Source organism: Tenebrio molitor, chromosome 7 (genome assembly GCF_963966145.1).
Source record: "Tenebrio molitor chromosome 7, icTenMoli1.1, whole genome shotgun sequence".
Taxonomy (NCBI): domain Eukaryota; kingdom Metazoa; phylum Arthropoda; class Insecta; order Coleoptera; family Tenebrionidae; genus Tenebrio; species Tenebrio molitor.
Window position 1 is genome coordinate 3,607,942 of NC_091052.1, and position 20,616 is coordinate 3,628,557.

The window sequence follows — 20,616 nt, forward strand, 5'->3', positions numbered from 1 at the left end:
GCCCATAGCTCCCTTATTAAGCCACACATGTCAATGAATTTTGCACCGTTGGATTGCTCTCCTCAAGGCGCTTCTTCTGAGCTGAAAATAATTTACCTGGATTTTTCCGTTTTAGAGAAAATCGCAAAAAACCAAAAAATCCATATTTTTGGCTCCCACAGCAAAAAATGGGTTCAATGGCCGGAACTTTTACTATACCTGAATTCAACTCATCCTATTCAATAACTGACAGCAATTTGGTTCGAATCGGCGACAAAAAATTTTTGGGAAAAAACCATGTACTCCCCCCTTCTATCTAATTTTCACTTCGGAAAATCATTTAAACGCCCATAGCTCCTTTATTAAGCCACATATGGCAATGAATTTTGCACCGTTGGATTGCTCTTGTCAAAGCGCTTCTTCTGAGTCGAAAAAAATTTACCTGGATTTTTCCGTTTTAGAGAAAATCGCAAAAAACCAAAGAATCCATATTTTTGGCTCCCACAGCAAAAAATGTGTTCAATGGCCGGAACTTTTACTATACCTGAATTCAACTCATCCCATTCAATAACTGACAGCAATTTGGTTCGAATCGGCGACAAAAAATTTTTGGAAAAAAACCATGTACTCCCCCCTTCTATCTAATTTTCACTTCGGAAAATCATTTAAACGCCCATAGCTCCCTTATTAAGCCACATATGGCAATGAATTTTGCACCGTTGGATTGCTCTTGTCAAAGCGCTTCTTCTGAGTCGAAAAAAATTTACCTGGATTTTTCCGTTTTAGAGAAAATCGCAAAAAACCAAAAAATCCATATTTTTGGCTCCCACAGCAAAAAATGAGTTGAATGGCCGGAACTTTTACTATACCTGAATTCAACTCATCCTATTCAATAACTGACAGCAATTTGGTTCGAATCGGCGACAAAAAATTTTTGGAAAAAAACCATGTACTCCCCCCCCTTCTATCTAATTTTCACTTCGGAAAATCATTTAAACGCCCATAGCTGCCTTATTAAGCCACACATGGCAATGAAATTTGCACCGTTGGATTGCTCTTGTCAAAGCGCTTCTTCTGAGTCGAAAAAAATTTACCTGGATTTTTCCGTTTTAGAGAAAATCGCAAAAAACCAAAGAATCCATATTTTTGGCTCCCACAGCAAAAAATGTGTTCAATGGCCGGAACTTTTACTATACCTGAATTCAACTCATCCCATTCAATAACTGACAGCAATTTGGTTCGAATCGGCGACAAAAAATTTTTGGAAAAAAACCATGTACTCCCCCCTTCTATCTAATTTTCACTTCGGAAAATCATTTAAACACCCATAGCTCCCTTATTAAGCCACACATGGCAATGAATTTTGCACCGTTGGATTGCTCTCATCAAGGCGCTTCTTCTGAGTCGAAAAAAATTTACCTGGATTTTTCCGTTTTAGAGAAAATCGCAAAAAACCAAAAAATCCATATTTTTGGCTCCCACAGCAAAAAATGAGTTGAATGGCCGGAACTTTTACTATACCTGAATTCAACTCATCCTATTCAATAACTGACAGCAATTTGGTTCGAATCGGCGACAAAAAATTTTTGGAAAAAAACCATGTACTCCCCCCTTCTATCTAATTTTCACTTCGGAAAATCATTTAAACGCCCATAGCTCCCTTATTAAGCCACACATGTCAATGAATTTTGCACCGTTGGATTGCTCTTGTCAAAGCGCTTCTTCTGAGTCGAAAAAAATTTACCTGGATTTTTCCGTTTTAGAGAAAATCGCAAAAAACCAAAAAATCCATATTTTTGGCTCCCACAGCAAAAAATGGGTTCAATGGCCGGAACTTTTACTATACGTGAATTCAACTCATCCTATTCAATAACTGACAGCAATTTGGTTCGAATCGGCGACAAAAAATTTTTGGAAAAAAACCATGTACTCCCCCCTTCTATCTAATTTTCACTTCGGAAAATCATTTAAACGCCCATAGCTCCCTTATTAAGCCACACATGTCAATGAATTTTGCACCGTTGGATTGCTCTTGTCAAAGCGCTTCTTCTGAGTCGAAAAAAATTTACCTGGATTTTTCCGTTTTAGAGAAAATCGCAAAAAACCAAAAAATCCATATTTTTGGCTCCCACAGCAAAAAATGGGTTCAATGGCCGGAACTTTTACTATACGTGAATTCAACTCATCCTATTCAATAACTGACAGCAATTTGGTTCGAATCGGCGACAAAAAATTTTTGGAAAAAAACCATGTACTCCCCCCTTCTATCTAATTTTCACTTCGGAAAATCATTTAAACGCCCATAGCTCCCTTATTAAGCCACACATGTCAATGAATTTTGCACCGTTGGATTGCTCTTGTCAAAGCGCTTCTTCTCAGTCGAAAAAAAATTACCTGGATTTTTCCGTTTTAGAGAAAATCGCAAAAAACCAAAAAAATCCATATTTTTGGCTCCCACAGCAAAAAATGGGTTCAATGGCCGGAACTTTTACTATACCTGAATTCAACTCATCCTATTCAATAACTGACAGCAATTTGGTTCGAATCGGCGACAAAAAATTTTTGGAAAAAAACCATGTACTCCCCCCTTCCATCTAATTTTCGCTTCGGAAAATCATTTAAACGCCCATAGCTCCCTTATTAAGCCACACATGTCAATGAATTTTGCACCGTTGGATTGCTCTTGTCAAAGCGCTTCTTCTCAGTCGAAAAAAAATTACCTGGATTTTTCCGTTTTATAGAAATTCGCAAAAACCCAAAAAATCCATATTTTTGGCTCCCACAGCAAAAAATGGGTTCAATGGCCGGAACTTTTACTATACCTGAATTCAACTCATCCTATTCAATAACTGACAGCAATTTGGTTCGAATCGGCGACAAAAAGTGTTTGGGAAAAAACCATGTACTCCCCACTTCTATCTAATTTTCACTTCGGAAAATCATTTAAACGCCCATAGCTCCCTTATTAAGCCACATATGGCAATGAATTTTGCACCGTTGGATTGCTCTTGTCAAAGCGCTTCTTCTGAGTCGAAAAAAATTTACCTGGATTTTTCCGTTTTAGAGAAAATCGCAAAAAACCAAAAAAATCCATATTTTTGGCTCCCACAGCAAAAAATGGGTTCAATGGCCGGAACTTTTACTATACCTGAATTCAACTCATCCTATTCAATAACTGACAGCAATTTGGATCGAATCGGCGACAAAAAATTTTTGGGAAAAAACCATGTACTCCCCCCTTCTATCTAATTTTCACTTCGGAAAATCATTTAAACGCCCATAGCTCCCTTATTAAGCCACACATGTCAATGAATTTTGCACCGTTGGATTGCTCTCCTCAAGGCGCTTCTTCTGAGCTGAAAATAATTTACCTGGATTTTTCCGTTTTAGAGAAAATCGCAAAAAACCAAAAAATCCATATTTTTGGCTCCCACAGCAAAAAATGGGTTCAATGGCCGGAACTTTTACTATACCTGAATTCAACTCATCCTATTCAATAACTGACAGCAATTTGGTTCGAATCGGCGACAAAAAATTTTTGGGAAAAAACCATGTACTCCCCCCTTCTATCTAATTTTCACTTCGGAAAATCATTTAAACGCCCATAGCTCCTTTATTAAGCCACATATGGCAATGAATTTTGCACCGTTGGATTGCTCTTGTCAAAGCGCTTCTTCTGAGTCGAAAAAAATTTACCTGGATTTTTCCGTTTTAGAGAAAATCGCAAAAAACCAAAGAATCCATATTTTTGGCTCCCACAGCAAAAAATGTGTTCAATGGCCGGAACTTTTACTATACCTGAATTCAACTCATCCCATTCAATAACTGACAGCAATTTGGTTCGAATCGGCGACAAAAAATTTTTGGAAAAAAACCATGTACTCCCCCCTTCTATCTAATTTTCACTTCGGAAAATCATTTAAACGCCCATAGCTCCCTTATTAAGCCACATATGGCAATGAATTTTGCACCGTTGGATTGCTCTTGTCAAAGCGCTTCTTCTGAGTCGAAAAAAATTTACCTGGATTTTTCCGTTTTAGAGAAAATCGCAAAAAACCAAAAAATCCATATTTTTGGCTCCCACAGCAAAAAATGAGTTGAATGGCCGGAACTTTTACTATACCTGAATTCAACTCATCCTATTCAATAACTGACAGCAATTTGGTTCGAATCGGCGACAAAAAATTTTTGGAAAAAAACCATGTACTCCCCCCCCTTCTATCTAATTTTCACTTCGGAAAATCATTTAAACGCCCATAGCTGCCTTATTAAGCCACACATGGCAATGAAATTTGCACCGTTGGATTGCTCTTGTCAAAGCGCTTCTTCTGAGTCGAAAAAAATTTACCTGGATTTTTCCGTTTTAGAGAAAATCGCAAAAAACCAAAGAATCCATATTTTTGGCTCCCACAGCAAAAAATGTGTTCAATGGCCGGAACTTTTACTATACCTGAATTCAACTCATCCCATTCAATAACTGACAGCAATTTGGTTCGAATCGGCGACAAAAAATTTTTGGAAAAAAACCATGTACTCCCCCCTTCTATCTAATTTTCACTTCGGAAAATCATTTAAACGCCCATAGCTCCCTTATTAAGCCACATATGGCAATGAATTTTGCACCGTTGGATTGCTCTTGTCAAAGCGCTTCTTCTGAGTCGAAAAAAATTTACCTGGATTTTTCCGTTTTAGAGAAAATCGCAAAAAACCAAAGAATCCATATTTTTGGCTCCCACAGCAAAAAATGTGTTCAATGGCCGGAACTTTTACTATACCTGAATTCAACTCATCCCATTCAATAACTGACAGCAATTTGGTTCGAATCGGCGACAAAAAATTTTTGGAAAAAAACCATGTACTCCCCCCTTCTATCTAATTTTCACTTCGGAAAATCATTTAAACGCCCATAGCTCCCTTATTAAGCCACATATGGCAATGAATTTTGCACCGTTGGATTGCTCTTGTCAAAGCGCTTCTTCTGAGTCGAAAAAAATTTACCTGGATTTTTCCGTTTTAGAGAAAATCGCAAAAAACCAAAAAATCCATATTTTTGGCTCCCACAGCAAAAAATGAGTTGAATGGCCGGAACTTTTACTATACCTGAATTCAACTCATCCTATTCAATAACTGACAGCAATTTGGTTCGAATCGGCGACAAAAAATTTTTGGAAAAAAACCATGTACTCCCCCCCCTTCTATCTAATTTTCACTTCGGAAAATCATTTAAACGCCCATAGCTGCCTTATTAAGCCACACATGGCAATGAAATTTGCACCGTTGGATTGCTCTTGTCAAAGCGCTTCTTCTGAGTCGAAAAAAATTTACCTGGATTTTTCCGTTTTAGAGAAAATCGCAAAAAACCAAAAAATCCATATTTTTGGCTCCCACAGCAAAAAATGGGTTCAATGGCCGGAACTTTTACTATACGTGAATTCAACTCATCCTATTCAATAACTGACAGCAATTTGGTTCGAATCGGCGACAAAAAATTTTTGGAAAAAAACCATGTACTCCCCCCTTCTATCTAATTTTCACTTCGGAAAATCATTTAAACGCCCATAGCTCCCTTATTAAGCCACACATGTCAATGAATTTTGCACCGTTGGATTGCTCTTGTCAAAGCGCTTCTTCTCAGTCGAAAAAAAATTACCTGGATTTTTCCGTTTTAGAGAAAATCGCAAAAAAACAAAAAATCCATATTTTTGGCTCCCACAGCATAAAATGGGTTCAATGGCCGGAACTTTTACTATACCTCAATTCAACTCATCCTATTCAATAACTGACAGCAATTTGGTTCGAATCGGCGACAAAAAATTTTTGGGAAAAAACCATGTACTCCCCCCTTCTATCTAATTTTAACTTCGGAAAATCATTTAAACGCCCATAGCTCCCTTATTAAGCCACACATGGCAATGAATTTTGCACCGTTGGATTGCTCTTGTCAAGGCGCTTCGTCTGAGCCGAAAATAATTTAGCTGGATTTTTCCGTTTTAGAGAAAATCGCAAAAAACCAAAAAATCCACTTTTTTGGCTCCCACAGCAAAAAATGAGTTCAATGGCCGGAACTTTTACTATACCTGAATTCAGCTCATCCTATTCGATAACTGACAGCAATTTGGTTCGAATCGGCGACAAAAAATTTTTGGAAAAAAACCATGTACTCCCCCCTTCTATCTAATTTTCACTTCGGAAAATCATTTAAACGCCCATAGCTCCCTTATTAAGCCACATATGGCAAAGAATTTTGCACCGTTGGATTGCTCTTGTCAAAGCGCTTCTTCTGAGTCGAAAAAAATTTACCTGGATTTTTCCGTTTTATAGAAATTCGCAAAAAACCAAAAAATCCATATTTTTGGCTCCCACAGCAAAAAATGGGTTCAATGGCCGGAACTTTTACTATACCTGAATTCAGCTCATCTTATTCAATAACTGACAGCAATTTGGTTCGAATCGGCGACAAAAATTTTTTGGAAAAAAACCATGTACTCCCCCCTTCTATCTAATTTTCATTTCGGAAAATCATTTAAACGCCCATAGCTCCCTTATTAAGCCACACATGGCAATGAATTTTGCACCGTTGGATTGCTCTCGTCAAGGCGCTTCTTCTGAGCCGAAAAAAATTTCCCTGGATGTTTCCGTTTTAGAGAAATTCGCAAAAAAACAAAAAATCCATATTTTTGGCTCCCACAGCAAAAAATGGGTTCAATGGCCAGAACTTTTACTATACCTGAATTCAACTTATCCAATTCAATAACTGACAGCAATTTGGTTCGAATCGGCGACAACAAATTTTTGGAAAAAAACCATGTTCATTTTAAACGCCCATAGCTCCTTTATTAAGCCAAATATGGCAATGAATTTTGCACTGTTGGATTGCTCTTGTCAAGGCGCTTCTTCTGAGCCGAAAAAAATTTACCTGTCAGCGACGATTTCACGCAGCAAGCAAAAGAAACAATGCTTCGGGACACAGCATCTTTTTACCTAAAATTATTTGTGAAACTCTTTTTATTTTCATATTTGGCGCATTCTAACACGAAACAGTCAGGAGAACATAAATCAACGGTCTAATACTTAACGAGAAAAGGTGACCAAGGTGTCAATTGATACAAAGAAAAAATTATTAATCATCTACAGGTGCAAATAAATAAATTGAGGAACATTGCAGCTACCGTGCCTTCAAATAAATTTGTAATTAGAGTATATAGGCTGTGATTTATAGATTTTGTCTATTAACGGTTAGTAGACTTTTTAGCACTGACAATAATTGTCGATAGTTTTATGTCACGATCAGAATAAACAAGTGTACCGTGCTGTCAAATGTCATTACTGTGCTGTCTTTATAAATTGTATGTTGCCAACTTCATAATAAAATCACACCCTCTTCTAATTCTGAGTCTATTTGAAGGCACGGACGGTATTAAAAAAAATACATTCTACAATATAAAGTGCATTTTGATTTCGCTAGAAAAACTCTAATAATATAGATAAGGTTTTAGTGGAGTTTGTTGGTTATTTTTGCTTTCGTATGCGCCTCAAGAAAGCTTCCGTTGCGTGCAGCCGAAAAATGGGTCGTCCCGCGACACCGACAAGCCGATAAAATCGTGCAAGTAAAATTGCGCCCTTAATGCAGCGCGATAAATTTCGATTCGCCGGTTATTTTTTCTCCTTAGTCAATTTGTCCGTGTAGATGTTCAGATAGTCACGGACGTGCTTTCGTTTCGAGTTCCTTCCGGAAGTGCATTTCTCATCATTAGGACCGGCGAAACGTAAATTCGTATGCATATAATTCTTGAAGGGCTCCTAAAACGGACAATTACGTCGGCAGCCGTAAAATACATCATAGTCGGTTGCGCACGTTATACTCATTTAATTACGTGATTATTCCGACTAGAGGATTGAAATCCTTCCGTGCGCGAAATCGTAAAATATATTCCAACACGGTTATGACTGGCGTAAATCCGTTATTGCTTCTTTCATATTCGGCAATTTTCGTGTGACATTTTGTAATTTCGCGAGCTGCCTTTATGTCGAAGTTTATTTTTTGACGGTGGAGGTGCACAGCTCAAACGGCGGCATTCAATTTAATAAAAGAATAAATATTTTATAAGGTAATAAACAAGTTGCACGGATATTTATGGGCTTTCTCTGCGCTTATTTATGGTTACGACACGACTATACAAACTTGCCAAACTGTCGAAATCGATAAGTTCACAGCCCCGTACTAATTCGATGAGCCCACCTAGTTGACCACATGCCTGACAGAGTCCTTCTCTAGCTCAGATTATACTGCTATGAAAAGACAATGAGACCGCAGGTGATAATGTTAAAATAAACACTCAATATATTTGCAAGGGAGTGGGAGGTTGAAGAAGCGTATCCATACACAAACTGTTAATACACAAAATCTGAATCTGATTTCTTTTTTTTTTTTTGGTACAATTCTAGGTTCTAGTAGACGATTTTTTGCATAGTCTGAAAGTTAACAAGGAACAGTATATACATGACAAACATTTCTTTTCAACGTGAAAGAACTGTTCATTGTAATTTGTATTGGAAATAAATTGGTAGTTGAAAAGAATGAAAATAATTTTCGGAAGTTTCAAAATTCTGAAGTCGACAAGTGTTTTTTATTGTTTCATAACAAAAAACAAAACTTGGCGCTTTGAATATGGCTACGTAAAAAAGTGGTAACATTAAGTATCACCATTAAAACAAATAAATTAGAGCAAAAAAGATTAAAAGCATCGTAAAAGCTTCCCTACATTCTCTTTTACAATGTCCTTTGTTTGCAATGTTTAAATTTGAATTGAATTTCAGATCACATCAGTTTGTTCAGTTGGCGAAGAAACGTGATTAAAGCATTGTTTCGATTGTCTGAATTGTTCAATTAAAAATGTTACATAAAAACCACCAACTTTTATGTTCGTATTCGCCGTTCGGTAAGATTTTAACTCATAAATGAAATCCCACGTCTGGTCGCAGCTGTTTATTAAGCAGACGTTTAACTAAAATTTACGTGTAGCTTTCCGACGCTCGATTACGCCACCAACGAAGCCTTAATAAGTTAAGAACTAACCAACAAACGCGATTTTTATCTCCTCCCGGAGTCTAACTGGCGGCGCTTTTTGCATATGTGTGAGGTAGTTCAATTAAACTTAAGCAACGACTAGATAAAAAAACACAATGTGCAAAACCGCTCCGACATTCGGGTTGGTCGTAAACCTGCCTCCTTCATCTATGGTACAACTGCGAATTTATCTTTATAGTTTTTACGATTGCAACCGCCCTTCCCTATTCCATCATCGCGTCTCGCGGGTGAACGGCCTTAATTTGTTGCAGGTAAGTCGTTAATCACATGCAACTGCAATTTGGGCCGGTCCTTGTCGAGTTTATTGCACGGTGAGTTGGCGATTTTGGCGGTGCACCGACAATGGAATCGGCTCCGTGACGAGTTAATGACGGATCGGGGGCGGATGCACCGGCTTACGTATTACAATTGAATTGGAGGCTTTTTATGTCAGTTGCATCGTGCACAATGCAGAAAACGATTTAAAACGGGACTTGTCAGGCCTTGACGACGCCAAGACTTTCGACCAACTGAAGGGTGGTCTTGCACTGATGATCTGCACGCCTCAGAAACTTCGACGCAGATTTCTTCGTGAGAGAGCAAATCCACACCTCTTCCTACATTTAAACATAATCTCTCTGTCATAACAAAGCAAACTTGTGGTATGTGTTTGAAACATTTAAAGTACTGAACTGAAACAGCATCTTTCCAAATATGAGAGTCCACATCCTCTGTATCTCTTCCTTTTAATCAATACTTGATCTTGTTTTCTTCTACAGGATAAAGTTTTATAGCACTAATTGCTGCAGAGTCCGTAACTGAAAAAGTAACGATTACTTTTGAAAACGGGAACTTGGTAGGAAATTGAAAATATCGTAGGAAGGGATATTCCGGAATTGAGCCACCGCCGTCACACCACCTGTAAAGACACCAGGAGCGCCATCTCTGAACTTATATTCAACACTGTGCGCTTTTAAGCAGAGAGCTTTCAAAAGCACAAGAATCTGGACGAAAAAAAAAAGAACATTTCAGCTTCCAACACCGGAAAATTCTTCGCGGGACGGAGCGCGAAGCGATTCCATTGTAGTTTTTAGAGCTGATGTATGCATAAAGGACAATTCAATTAAATGACAAAGACTTCAGGGGAAGTTTACGACACCGCCGGTTGTAAAATGCAGCGCGGGATGTTATATAACTCTTTAGCGAAATCGTACGTTCCCATTAAAATTTTATCCGGCATAAATTAAACACAAAGGTCCCATTGTTGAATAGTTGATCGTAAAAGTCAACTATTCAAACGAGGGCCGATCATTTTTTAATGGCCGCGCCAAAATAAAGCCGAGTGGCTTACGTAATAAAATGTGGAGCGAACCATGAGGACGTTTATGTGACAATAAGTTATCATCTCGCGCTTTGTTCGACGTAATCTACGGGGTAGCTCCTCACCGTTTTAATGGACGTCGTAAATTCCTGCCTCGGCCACTGCAGGAGCGCCCTACCACAGCCCCGGGTTTAGGGTTGGAACCAATGGCGTGTTGATGAAACGGGGGTGCCATCGCAAAGAGCTCGCTATTCATGGCTTTTGGTGACCTTTGCAAAATATTGTGCCCAACGACCGAAAATTCGGTCGCGTTTTTGCAGAAAAAACACAAAGATTTTTCGCGAACTGGTCGAATGTGAATCCAAGACAGGCTGTCGTTGCCTTATACAAATGATATTATGCAAATAGAAGCAATCTGATATGTGATTTATGATTCGGGAACATTCAACAGTTTGACAAAGAAGATTAACATTTTATATATTCATAGTCTCGGAGACGAGGGTGTTGGTTCAGAATTTAAACATCATTCAACGTTCATTGACAGAGATGGAGTGAAGAACCACATGTGGATCGGAGTGACACGCCGATTTAGGTTTACGTTTTAAATAATATTTGAATTTGAAAAATGATACAAGCAAATCCTAGAGGTACGTACTATTGCGGGCAAAAAAAGTGGGACATCAACGTCATTGTCTTGACTTTTAATGTGAAATAACCCTTATCTGATTCTAACCCTACTTTGAATTGATTGACGTTGTCATTAAGTATTGTAGGTTGTAGGGAATGATTGTAAGTAAGCACGTAGTGAATATTTATTTAATGCAAAGTCCCAATCAAAATCTACCTTTATCAAAAGAAGAGGGCATTTGGAAAAGAAAAATAGGAGGATAAAATACATTTTTAAACTGTCAGCTAGAATAGTGTCAAAAAAAAATGACAATAAAGCTTGAACTACATCGAATTTTTCAAAACTGACAGAAATTTGATGTCCCACTTTTTTTGCCCGCAATAGTACTATTGGGGGCAAAAAAAGTGAGACATCAACGTCATTGTCTTGACTTTTAATGTGAAATAACCCTTATCTTATTCTAACCCTACTTTGAATTGATTGACGTTGTCATTAAGTATTGTAGGTTGTAGGGAATGATTGTAAGTAAGCACGTAGTGAAGATTTATTTAAGGCAAAGTCCCAATCAAAATCTATCTTTATCAAAAGGAGAGAGCATTTGGAAAAGGAAAATAGGAGTATAAAATAAATTTTTAAACTGTCATCTGGAATAGTGTCAAAAAAATGACAATAAAGCTTAAACTACATCGAATTTTTCAAAACTGACAGAAATTTGATGTCCCACTTTTTTTGCCCGCAATAGTACATAGAATATCGAAATTTGAATAGATGCAATCCTCTACGCGAACTGTACTATCTATTTAAAAAAAATAGTTTGATTTTTAATACAGCCACACGTACGGGAAGAATAATAACGAACTTAACGCATGTAAATATTTGCGATTTAACGCATTTTGATTATGAATCACATTTCCTCTTCGTTTCAAATATAATTTTCAGCAAATCAAGTGATAAACTGTCACATATTGTACCATAATAATTTAAAAAATTGGGAGCCCAGTAAAAAGTAAAGTCAATTTGAAACGTCATTTTTCAAGATTTCAAGCAGCAAACTAACGTGACCGACCAAAAAAGGACTACTCGATGGTGCTACTTGAAATAAATAAATCGTGAAAGATTCTTTTGAAATTAATGTGCTACATAGGTGTACAGAGGTGTATAACTGGTTGCCAACCTTATTACAATTTACTGTGTTGTGTAATTTTAAACATAATTCACTTTAAACAATGACAACCACTACAAAAGTAAAAAACCTCTACAAAAGTAAAAACTTGAAGTCAAAGCCCTGAAAATATGTCTCACTTTTATATCTCTTCGAATAAGTGAATTTCACTGAACAATAAAGACAAGACTGGGCGGTATTATTAATTAATTACAGAGATTTTAATCTTATTATTTTAAAATACTAGTAATGTGTTGTTTAACACTTTTATCTAGGGGTTTCTCTGTAAACAAACAACGTTTTTGGTTTTCCCCATGGAATAAGTTAATAAAGGGTCACTGTCATTCTTTTTACCAGGTCACGTAAAACTGTTCTTGGCGAATACAGTTTTCCTCACGTAGGTCCAGACTTACATGTTATTTCATTGATGGCCACCGGAAAAACAAGTAATCTAGTGATGAAAAACTAACTACGAGTATCTACATAAATTATGATGGAAGTTAATATCAAAAACCTTAAAAATGAAATCATGTGTAAATCATATCTGAAATCAAAAGTATTGAAATATGTACATCAGAATATAAAAACCCCAGGATTTTCAGACCAGATATTTTGACCATCTGATATCACGTTAGGAAGAATAGTAAGATTAAAAAGTTATCAAGGGCAACGCAAAAAAGGTGCAAAAAGTTTTGTTGTCGCGGGTGCTAGTACTGCGTGTTCATTCGTAGTATTCTTACACTTTTTTGCGGCACTGAGGATTTAAAGTGTTTTTTTCATTCATTTCATTCACATTAAGGTTTTGTGACTCTCCGTTTTTAAAGTATTTTTTGGCGGCTATTCATGTTTCGATTTATTAGAGCTTCCGGAAGCATTTCATTCGAGATGGCATTAAGCTAAATTGGACTTTAAGAATTTAAAATGTTTAACCACATTTCCGGTTTATTCATTTATTGACAATACTATGGTTTACATATTATGATGCATTTCAATTTCACCCCGTATACAGGGTGATTTTGAAAGTTGTGCTAATATTTTAATCGGTGATAAAACTCCACAAAAAAGTTCAAAAAAAGTTTGGGAGCTAAAGTCCATTCACGTTGGATTTTCCTCTCAAGGTCAAATAATTAAATTTTTTGGCTCTGTAATTATGTTTTGTAAATAGTGACATGCAGGTAAACACCGTACAGGTTGGATTGAGCATTGCTAAATCGCATTATGTTGGTTAGCTGCATGTCACTATTTACAAAACATAATTACAGAGCCAAAAAATTTAATTATTTGACCTTGAGAGGAAAATCCAACGTGAATGGACTTTAATGAATTTTATTTAAAAATGAGTCAAAAAATCATAGGAGATTTTTGTTGTCATTTAATTCAAAATTAAGGGCCAGTTTATAGAAAAAGAATTAAATATTTAATTAGAAGTAAATTTTAATGCGCGATTATTGGATTAACCCATGAATCCCAAACTTCGATTGGTTCAATCTGATCATGTGTTCAGTTAATCTCGTATTTGATTACGATTAACTTAATTTTGCTTCTGTAAACTGGTACGTCTCTTGGTCTCTTTGACAAGAATCTTGATCTTAACCTCAATTTAAATCAATGGCTTTCAATACCAGCGACAAAATGGCAGGTTGTGAGTAAAAATTAACGATAAAAAGAAATTAAACTTGAAATACAGAACAATTATCTAAAAATTAACTGAAGAAAATGCTCGAAGTGTCCCCTGTTTTGCTCTAAACAAATTTCTCTTTATTATGTATGTCTTGTACATATTTTGTATTGAAGGACAGCTGTCGAAAATTCTTTCCAGGATAGAAATTAAAAATATGGAGTAAAAAATCGGCTTATACGAAAATAGTTCAACACGTAAATACTGAATACTCCCGCATCAATAGTAGTCCAATCAATAGGGAGTTTTACCTTGCAAAAGGTACAGAAAAGTTTATACTTGGCAGGTATCTTCTATCAGGCATATTATTAATGTTGTTGAGTTTGCGACCTTGAGGGGTTGCCGCTCGCCCCGCCATACTGGAGAATAGGGGTGCAAAATCACATTTTGGCGATTATTTCATTATCCGTACGAGATACCTCTAGTTATTATAGAAAATGTAGAGCATGCAATTATCTACATTTTTTGTTCTTTATGCTTTTTTGTACAGGCGTGTATAACGGCATCAAGGACAACATTTTCAGCATTTACTGTGAATAAGGTACGCTAAAAGTAAAAGTGCTTTGTACTCGTACGTTTTTCCGAGACAATTCAGTGATCGGTGTCAGTGTCAAATTTCTTGCGTGGTAATCGTTTTCGTTGTGGATTTTTTACCATTTCACTTTCATTTGCTCTTCATTAGCGTCCACCACGGGCCGGAATGGGGTGAATTTTGAAAATGTCTTCACATGTCTTGGTGGTTTACGGCTTAAAAAATATTTCCGCCTATTTTGATTACACCCTGAAAACATCTTGGCTGTTTAAAACTACTTGAAACTAATATGTATCAGTGAATTAGAACCGTCCAAGAAGGATACAAAAGATCTTTCAAGCTTCGAACTGCCACATGTTTTAGATTCTTTTTGATGTCGCCTTGTACATCCAATATTCCAGACGAACTTTTTTTAATATGATGAGATCATTGCTAGACGTCGCATCTTTTCCATCAAGACGTATTAAGTAACTACTTATATGACGTTAGAAGTTAGAATCCATAACGTTAAAAGTAAAAAACTCTTCCGTTTTCAAAGGAGCGGAAAGTATAACCTTTGAGCCGGCAAACCGAACGATCTATAAAAGACTTTGTCAATTACATTACGATTTCCAGCAGCAAATGTACCTAATATACTTCCTCCTACGCACAAACCATTAAAATTTTAAGATCCAATTTAACTTGAACAAAATAATGTATCATTCGAGCTCATGTGCAAACTTCGTGGTATGTAATTTATTTCACAGACCCACGTGTCAGAGCGTTATTTAAATCCCGGCGAAGCAAAAAGACCGGCAGTGATCGTAGAAACTGAGAAATGATGGGTTTGTCGTCGATGTTAACCCGTCGTTTTGGGTGTCCTGTCGAGGGGGCCCCCGAAAAAATACAAAATTGTGAAACATGTGCGTTCTGTTTGAACGGCCACGTCGGCGCTGCAGCGCGCTGGTGCGCCGATATTGATTTACTCGGGCGTGTATGTGCAAAGTGGTCGGACTAAGTCATTCCAATTTCCCCAAAAAAACGCCAAAGTCATGTAAATAGCGCGTAGTGCCCGCGACCCACTCGTTATCGGCCCCACGATGACTTCGACGGAGTCCACCGAGAACCAGTTGACTCCTCAAACGCCGGTGCTAACTGTTGCATGTCGCATTTTGCGATCACCATCGCATGAATCGGTCACCACAGACTTGTCTTTGTTCTCAGTGTCTTCAGTAGCGTCCGACGCACAAGTGGGGCGCCGCCTTCTCAGTTTCGGCAAGTGTGATAGCCAATTCGCCAGAGGCCACAGCCCCAACCCCGACAGCAGACTTCAAGACAGGTTAGTGCGTCGCCAAAACAAAAACAGACCCGCCTACAATCAAAACATCGCACCTTCCCAATTTTTTGTCAACGAAATCCAATTAGAACGTGTCTCGATTAACTTTGCTGACTTCGCCTAGTCATTGTTGCACACAGGAATTTCAAATTTAACAATTTACAGCTTAATTCCTTTATGAATTCGACTAAAGACGCGGCACTTGCAGGCCGGCAGACATCCCTGAGATCCTCTGGTTCGAGGAAGAGACCGAGTTGATAAGAAGTTGCGCGGCCTTGTCTTCGGCCGTCGGGCTTCAGAAGAGCTTCAGCACTAGCGATATCAGTCAATTACCCTCGCCGGAGGATGGCTCTAACGTGCCAGGACTCAGGAGTGCCGTTTCCGAACTCGCACTCAACTCGTTGCAAAGGTCCGGCTTTATCCTGGAGAACGCGCGACTCGACCACACGTCCAGGTCTTGTTCGACGTGGGTGGCCGTCGGAGACATCGCCTCCACCTCGCAGCTGCCTTCCCCGCACGGGGGACAGACTGCCAGTGCTACTCAACAACAGACAGGAACGCCGCCGCCCCCGCCCGTTTTTACCGCCGCAGACTTTATCCGCTCCGTCAATAAAAAAGTAAGTGCGCTGGGAACACCAGAAAGGTCTCTTGATGCGAAATTATACAACCAAGGTGCAATAAAAAAGACTCTTTTTCTCGGACTGAAGAGTTAAATAAGTGTTGAAAAAGTCTCGACAGATCTTGGGGATGGAAAAGAATGTATTATTAAATTGGCCTACTTTATGCAAAGAGAAATCACAAGAAATATTGGGGGTTTTCGTATCCACTGTATTGTTTTGATTACTTTGTGTTTAAGGTGCGCCAGAATTACATAAGACGAAGACTCCTCACCACTTACAAGGCTCTCGAACGGCTCTCCCAAAGCGAATTTAACTTAGATAGGCTAGAAGTAACTCCATCTGCGGCCACCGCCAGCGTGAACACGGAGTGCGCCCAAAACGCGAGTCCCAACTCCGGTCCAGTCCGTCTCACCGTGCCGGGATCGAGTCCGTCGGCCAAAGCGAATCCGCCGCCTCCGAACAGTACCAACGCGGCTGTTTTACGAGCTGCCAAACAAAGAGCTAGCAAAAATCTACCTTTGACAATACGTGACGTGGAGCGAGAACGAGGGAAACCCCTGTCTAAATACGAGAGAAACATGATGATATTCAATTGGCTGCATACGCTTGATGATACTGTCTTTGTTGAGGGGATCCAGTAAATTATTTCTTATACTTTATGGTGCTCTTGTATTTATGGGCATTTTGTTTTAGCTAATTTATATTATACTGTGTAAAACTCGAATTATTGAAAGATTGTCACTTTTTGTGAATCATTGTAACATCATATCAATAAAATCCATTGTTTTGTCTATCGGTAGTCTTAGATGCTCTTTATTGAAAGCAAATCCTTAATACAAAATTATTTATTAGTTCACTAAAAATTTACAACAAAATCGACAACTGAGATACAAACAGTCACAACACTAATCATAAGATGAAAATAATAAATCTTCATTCACTCACCGCACGCCAACAGTCTTATTTGTAAATAGCACACATTTTTTTCTCAATTAAAGAGACGACAAAAAGGAACAACGTCGGTCTTTTTAATTAGAATATTTCATTTAGTAGCTGAACTTGGTGCAAATATGAAAGTTACGCAAGTTCCGCTTCATCACAAAATCTACACACTAGAAGTCCGTATAAAACTGAATTACTTAATTTTTGTCTTCTTTCTTTTCTTTTGGTTCTTCGGGCTGTTCTGACGTTCCACTGCTGCTGCCGCCTCCGCTACTACTTTCGCGGTCTGCTGCCATCTGAAATGAACATTATACACAACATTCTTTAACCACCAACGCTTCAAAAATACCTTTTTGTACGCCATTTCGAACAATTTCAATGAAGACTGTTGAAGTGTGCCTGTGACTTTGCGGATTTCTTCAGGGTCGGCTTCGTCTTTCTTTGCCAATAACTCTCTAACTTTTCCAATTTCCTCTTTCAGCTTATCACACTGCAACACAACAGTTACAATTAAAATACAAAAACATCTGAGACCTATACCTCTTCTTTGGGCAACTGATCTTTGTATTCTTCCATTTTCGTTTCGGTATCGTGCACTATTCCTTCAGCTTGATTGATGGCTTCCACGCGTTCCTTCTTAATTTTGTCTTCCTTCGCGTATTCTTCTGCTTTACGCACCATATTTTCGATTTCATCTTTACTCAGACCACCTGACGATTGGATAACAACTGAAAAACAATGACATTTTTATCAGCTTCACAAGTAGAACAAAAAATCGAAAGAATTATTCAGTGTAATGAAATACGCTGAAAAAAGTGCACAATTTTAAGACTCTCAACGTACTTTGTTGTTCCTTTCCAGTTCCCTTGTCCCTTGCAGACACGTGAACGATACCGTTGGCGTCGATATCAAAGGTGACCTCGACTTGCGGAACTCCTCGCGGAGCTGGTGGGATGCCGACGAGCGAGAATTGTCCCAAAAGTTTATTATCGACGGCCATTTCGCGTTCACCTTGATGTACTTTGATTTCCACCTGTGTCTGTCCGTCGGCCGCAGTGGAAAATACTTGGCTCTTTTTGGTGGGGATCGTTGTGTTCCTCGATATGAGCCTGGTGAAAACTCCTCCCAAAGTCTCGATACCCAACGAAAGCGGGGTGACATCCAACAAAAGTACATCTGTGACGTCCCCGGCCAAGACACCGCCTTGAACTGCCGCTCCTACAGCCACAGCTTCGTCCGGATTCACAGCTCGACTGGGTTGCTTCCCGAAGATTTCTTGAACGGTGCTTTGGACTTTCGGCATTCTCGTCATGCCTCCGACGAGCAGAACCTCGCCGATATCGGTTTTTGCAACTTCGGCATCTTTCAAAGCCTTCTGACATGGTTGAATTGTGCGTTTGATCAAGTCGCCTACGAGACCCTCAAATTTGGAGCGCGACAATTTGAGATTCATGTGTTTTGGACCGGAAGAGTCCATCGTAAGGTACGGGAGGTTGACGTCTGTTTGAAGGGACGACGAGAGTTCGATCTTAGCTTTTTCGGCTGCTTCTTTGAGACGTTGCATGGCCATGGCGTCCTTGGTAACATCGATTCCTTGCTCTTTCTTGAATTCCGACACCAAGTGATTGACGAGGAAGTTGTCGAAATCTTCGCCTCCCAAAAAGGTGTCGCCGTTAGTCGATTTTACTTCGAATACACCTTTTTGGATCTCCAAAATTGAAATATCGAAAGTGCCGCCACCCAAATCGTACACGGCGATTCTGAAGAGTTGAAAAACGCAAAAATATAAATCACATTTTCAACTTTCGAAAAAAATTACCGATCGCGCGATTTGATAAACTGCGATTATCAACCACCGATATTATGTAATTAAAACGCGTCGTGTTGATATAAAAAGTGGGCGCAGATACTAACATTTTTGTCTTGAAATAATAAAATTTGCAAAAAAAAAACGCATTTATGTTGCAATCGCTAATTGAAAAAAATTAAGTGAAAACGTATCAATAAATACTTGATCATAAAAACTTACATCCTGTCCTCAGTCTTATCCATGCCGTACGCTAGCGCCGCCGCAGTAGGTTCATTAATGACTCTCAACACGTTCAAGCCAGAAATTTGACCAGCATCTTTCGTGGCTTGCCTCTGTGAGTCATTAAAGTAAGCTGGAACAGTAATGACAGCATTCTTAACTTTAGTATTCAAATAGGCTTCAGCAGTTTCTTTCATTTTTGTCAAGACAAAAGCACCAATCTGACTTGGAGAATACATCTTGCCGTCATTTCCTTGAACCCAAGCGTCACCATTTGAAGCTTTGACAATTTTGTATGAAACATTATTCCTATGACATAGAAATTAACAAATGTCTTTTAAATACCTAGAATTATACTCACATATCCTTTTTGACCTCATTGTCCTCAAATCTTCTACCAATTAAACGTTTTGTGGCATAGAAAGTGTTGGCAGAGTTGGTGACTGCCTGGCGTTTTGCGGGCATACCCACCAATCTCTCTCCATCTTTGCTGAAAGCTACAATTGAGGGTGTTGTTCTGGAACCTTCTGAATTTTCAATAACTTTGGCTTGTTTGCCTTCCATGACGGCAACACATGAGTTGGTGGTGCCCAAGTCGATGCCGATAACGGCGCCCTTGACTCCTTCAGATCTGTGAGCGCGCTTACCATAGCAAATTTATTATTTAATAAATATTAAAACTTACTTGAATCGCGCTTGGATGTCATATTTAGGGTGCAGAGCGAATGACGACGAAGACTGAAAAAATATCAAAATTTCACAATGTGAAGGTGACGCAACACCGAGACATCGCCGGTAACATAACCCTACTTATGGGAAAATTCGATCAAGTGGAATTGTACTAGCAAATCAATTACTTTAATTAACAGTATTTTGTAGTTTGCTCATGTGTTTGAGTTGATTAGTGCTGGTAACAACCAGAAAAATATAATTTGGAAAATTAAATGGATAACTCACGTTGTTGGTGAAGTAGCTGAAGTTTCTTTTTCCGGCAACTTCGAAACTTAGTTTCGAGCACTCGATGGTTTTTCGACTGAGAACACGAGCAGCTGACAACATATTTTTTTGTAGTAGCTTGAATTTTCTTCGAAAAAAATTGCTTCAAGCTCTTTGAACTTCACGTGCGTCTAACGATAGTCAAAGCGACAGAGAAGGTCTAGTATAGAGATTAAAAAGAGAAGATCTATATTGCGTTGTTGTCAAGTGAGCAGAATTTTATGAGCTCTATATCTCGCTCACTCAAGGATATTTTCAAAATGGAAATAAACAGTTCCAAAAATTATCTTTTATTATTTTTTATGTTAAAGTAATAAATCGATCATAACTTGAATATTAATAAAATG

General features: G+C 38.4%; 2 protein-coding genes across 2 annotated transcripts; one reads left to right on the forward strand and one right to left on the reverse strand.

The window, feature by feature from the left end:
- Nucleotides 1-15,134: 15,134 nt before the first annotated feature.
- Nucleotides 15,135-17,095, forward strand: LOC138134725 (uncharacterized). The gene is made up of 3 exons (XM_069053178.1): nucleotides 15,135-15,685; nucleotides 15,891-16,299; nucleotides 16,539-17,095. Exons 1-3 carry the CDS (start codon nucleotides 15,447-15,449, stop codon nucleotides 16,941-16,943), a joined length of 1,053 nt encoding a protein of 350 aa, XP_068909279.1. The 5' UTR covers nucleotides 15,135-15,446; the 3' UTR covers nucleotides 16,944-17,095.
- A 37-nt stretch (nucleotides 17,096-17,132) lies between these two features.
- Nucleotides 17,133-20,437, reverse strand: Hsc70-5 (Heat shock protein 70 cognate 5). Its single transcript, XM_069053177.1, has 8 exons — nucleotides 20,231-20,437; nucleotides 19,959-20,011; nucleotides 19,635-19,904; nucleotides 19,274-19,582; nucleotides 18,088-19,004; nucleotides 17,785-17,972; nucleotides 17,594-17,734; nucleotides 17,133-17,540 (listed from the first exon to the last, which is right to left on the reverse strand). Exons 1-8 carry the CDS (start codon nucleotides 20,330-20,332, stop codon nucleotides 17,442-17,444), a joined length of 2,079 nt encoding a protein of 692 aa, XP_068909278.1. The 5' UTR covers nucleotides 20,333-20,437; the 3' UTR covers nucleotides 17,133-17,441.
- Nucleotides 20,438-20,616: the final 179 nt, after the last annotated feature.

Excerpts from the sequence above, each read along its gene's own strand:
- LOC138134725 (XM_069053178.1), top strand. The coding sequence starts at position 15,447 with ATGACTTCGACGGAGTCCACCGAGAACCAGTTGACTCCTCAAACGCCG. Across the intron at positions 15,686-15,890 it reads GACAGCAGACTTCAAGACAG|GCCGGCAGACATCCCTGAGA; the intron begins GTTAGTGCGTCG and ends CGGCACTTGCAG. Across the intron at positions 16,300-16,538 it reads TCCGCTCCGTCAATAAAAAA|GTGCGCCAGAATTACATAAG; the intron begins GTAAGTGCGCTG and ends TTTGTGTTTAAG.
- Hsc70-5 (XM_069053177.1), bottom strand. The coding sequence starts at position 20,332 with ATGTTGTCAGCTGCTCGTGTTCTCAGTCGAAAAACCATCGAGTGCTCG. Across the intron at positions 17,973-18,087 it reads AACTGGAAAGGAACAACAAA|TTGTTATCCAATCGTCAGGT; the intron begins GTACGTTGAGAG and ends ATTGTTTTTCAG. Across the intron at positions 17,735-17,784 it reads ATCAGTTGCCCAAAGAAGAG|TGTGATAAGCTGAAAGAGGA; the intron begins GTATAGGTCTCA and ends GTTGTGTTGCAG.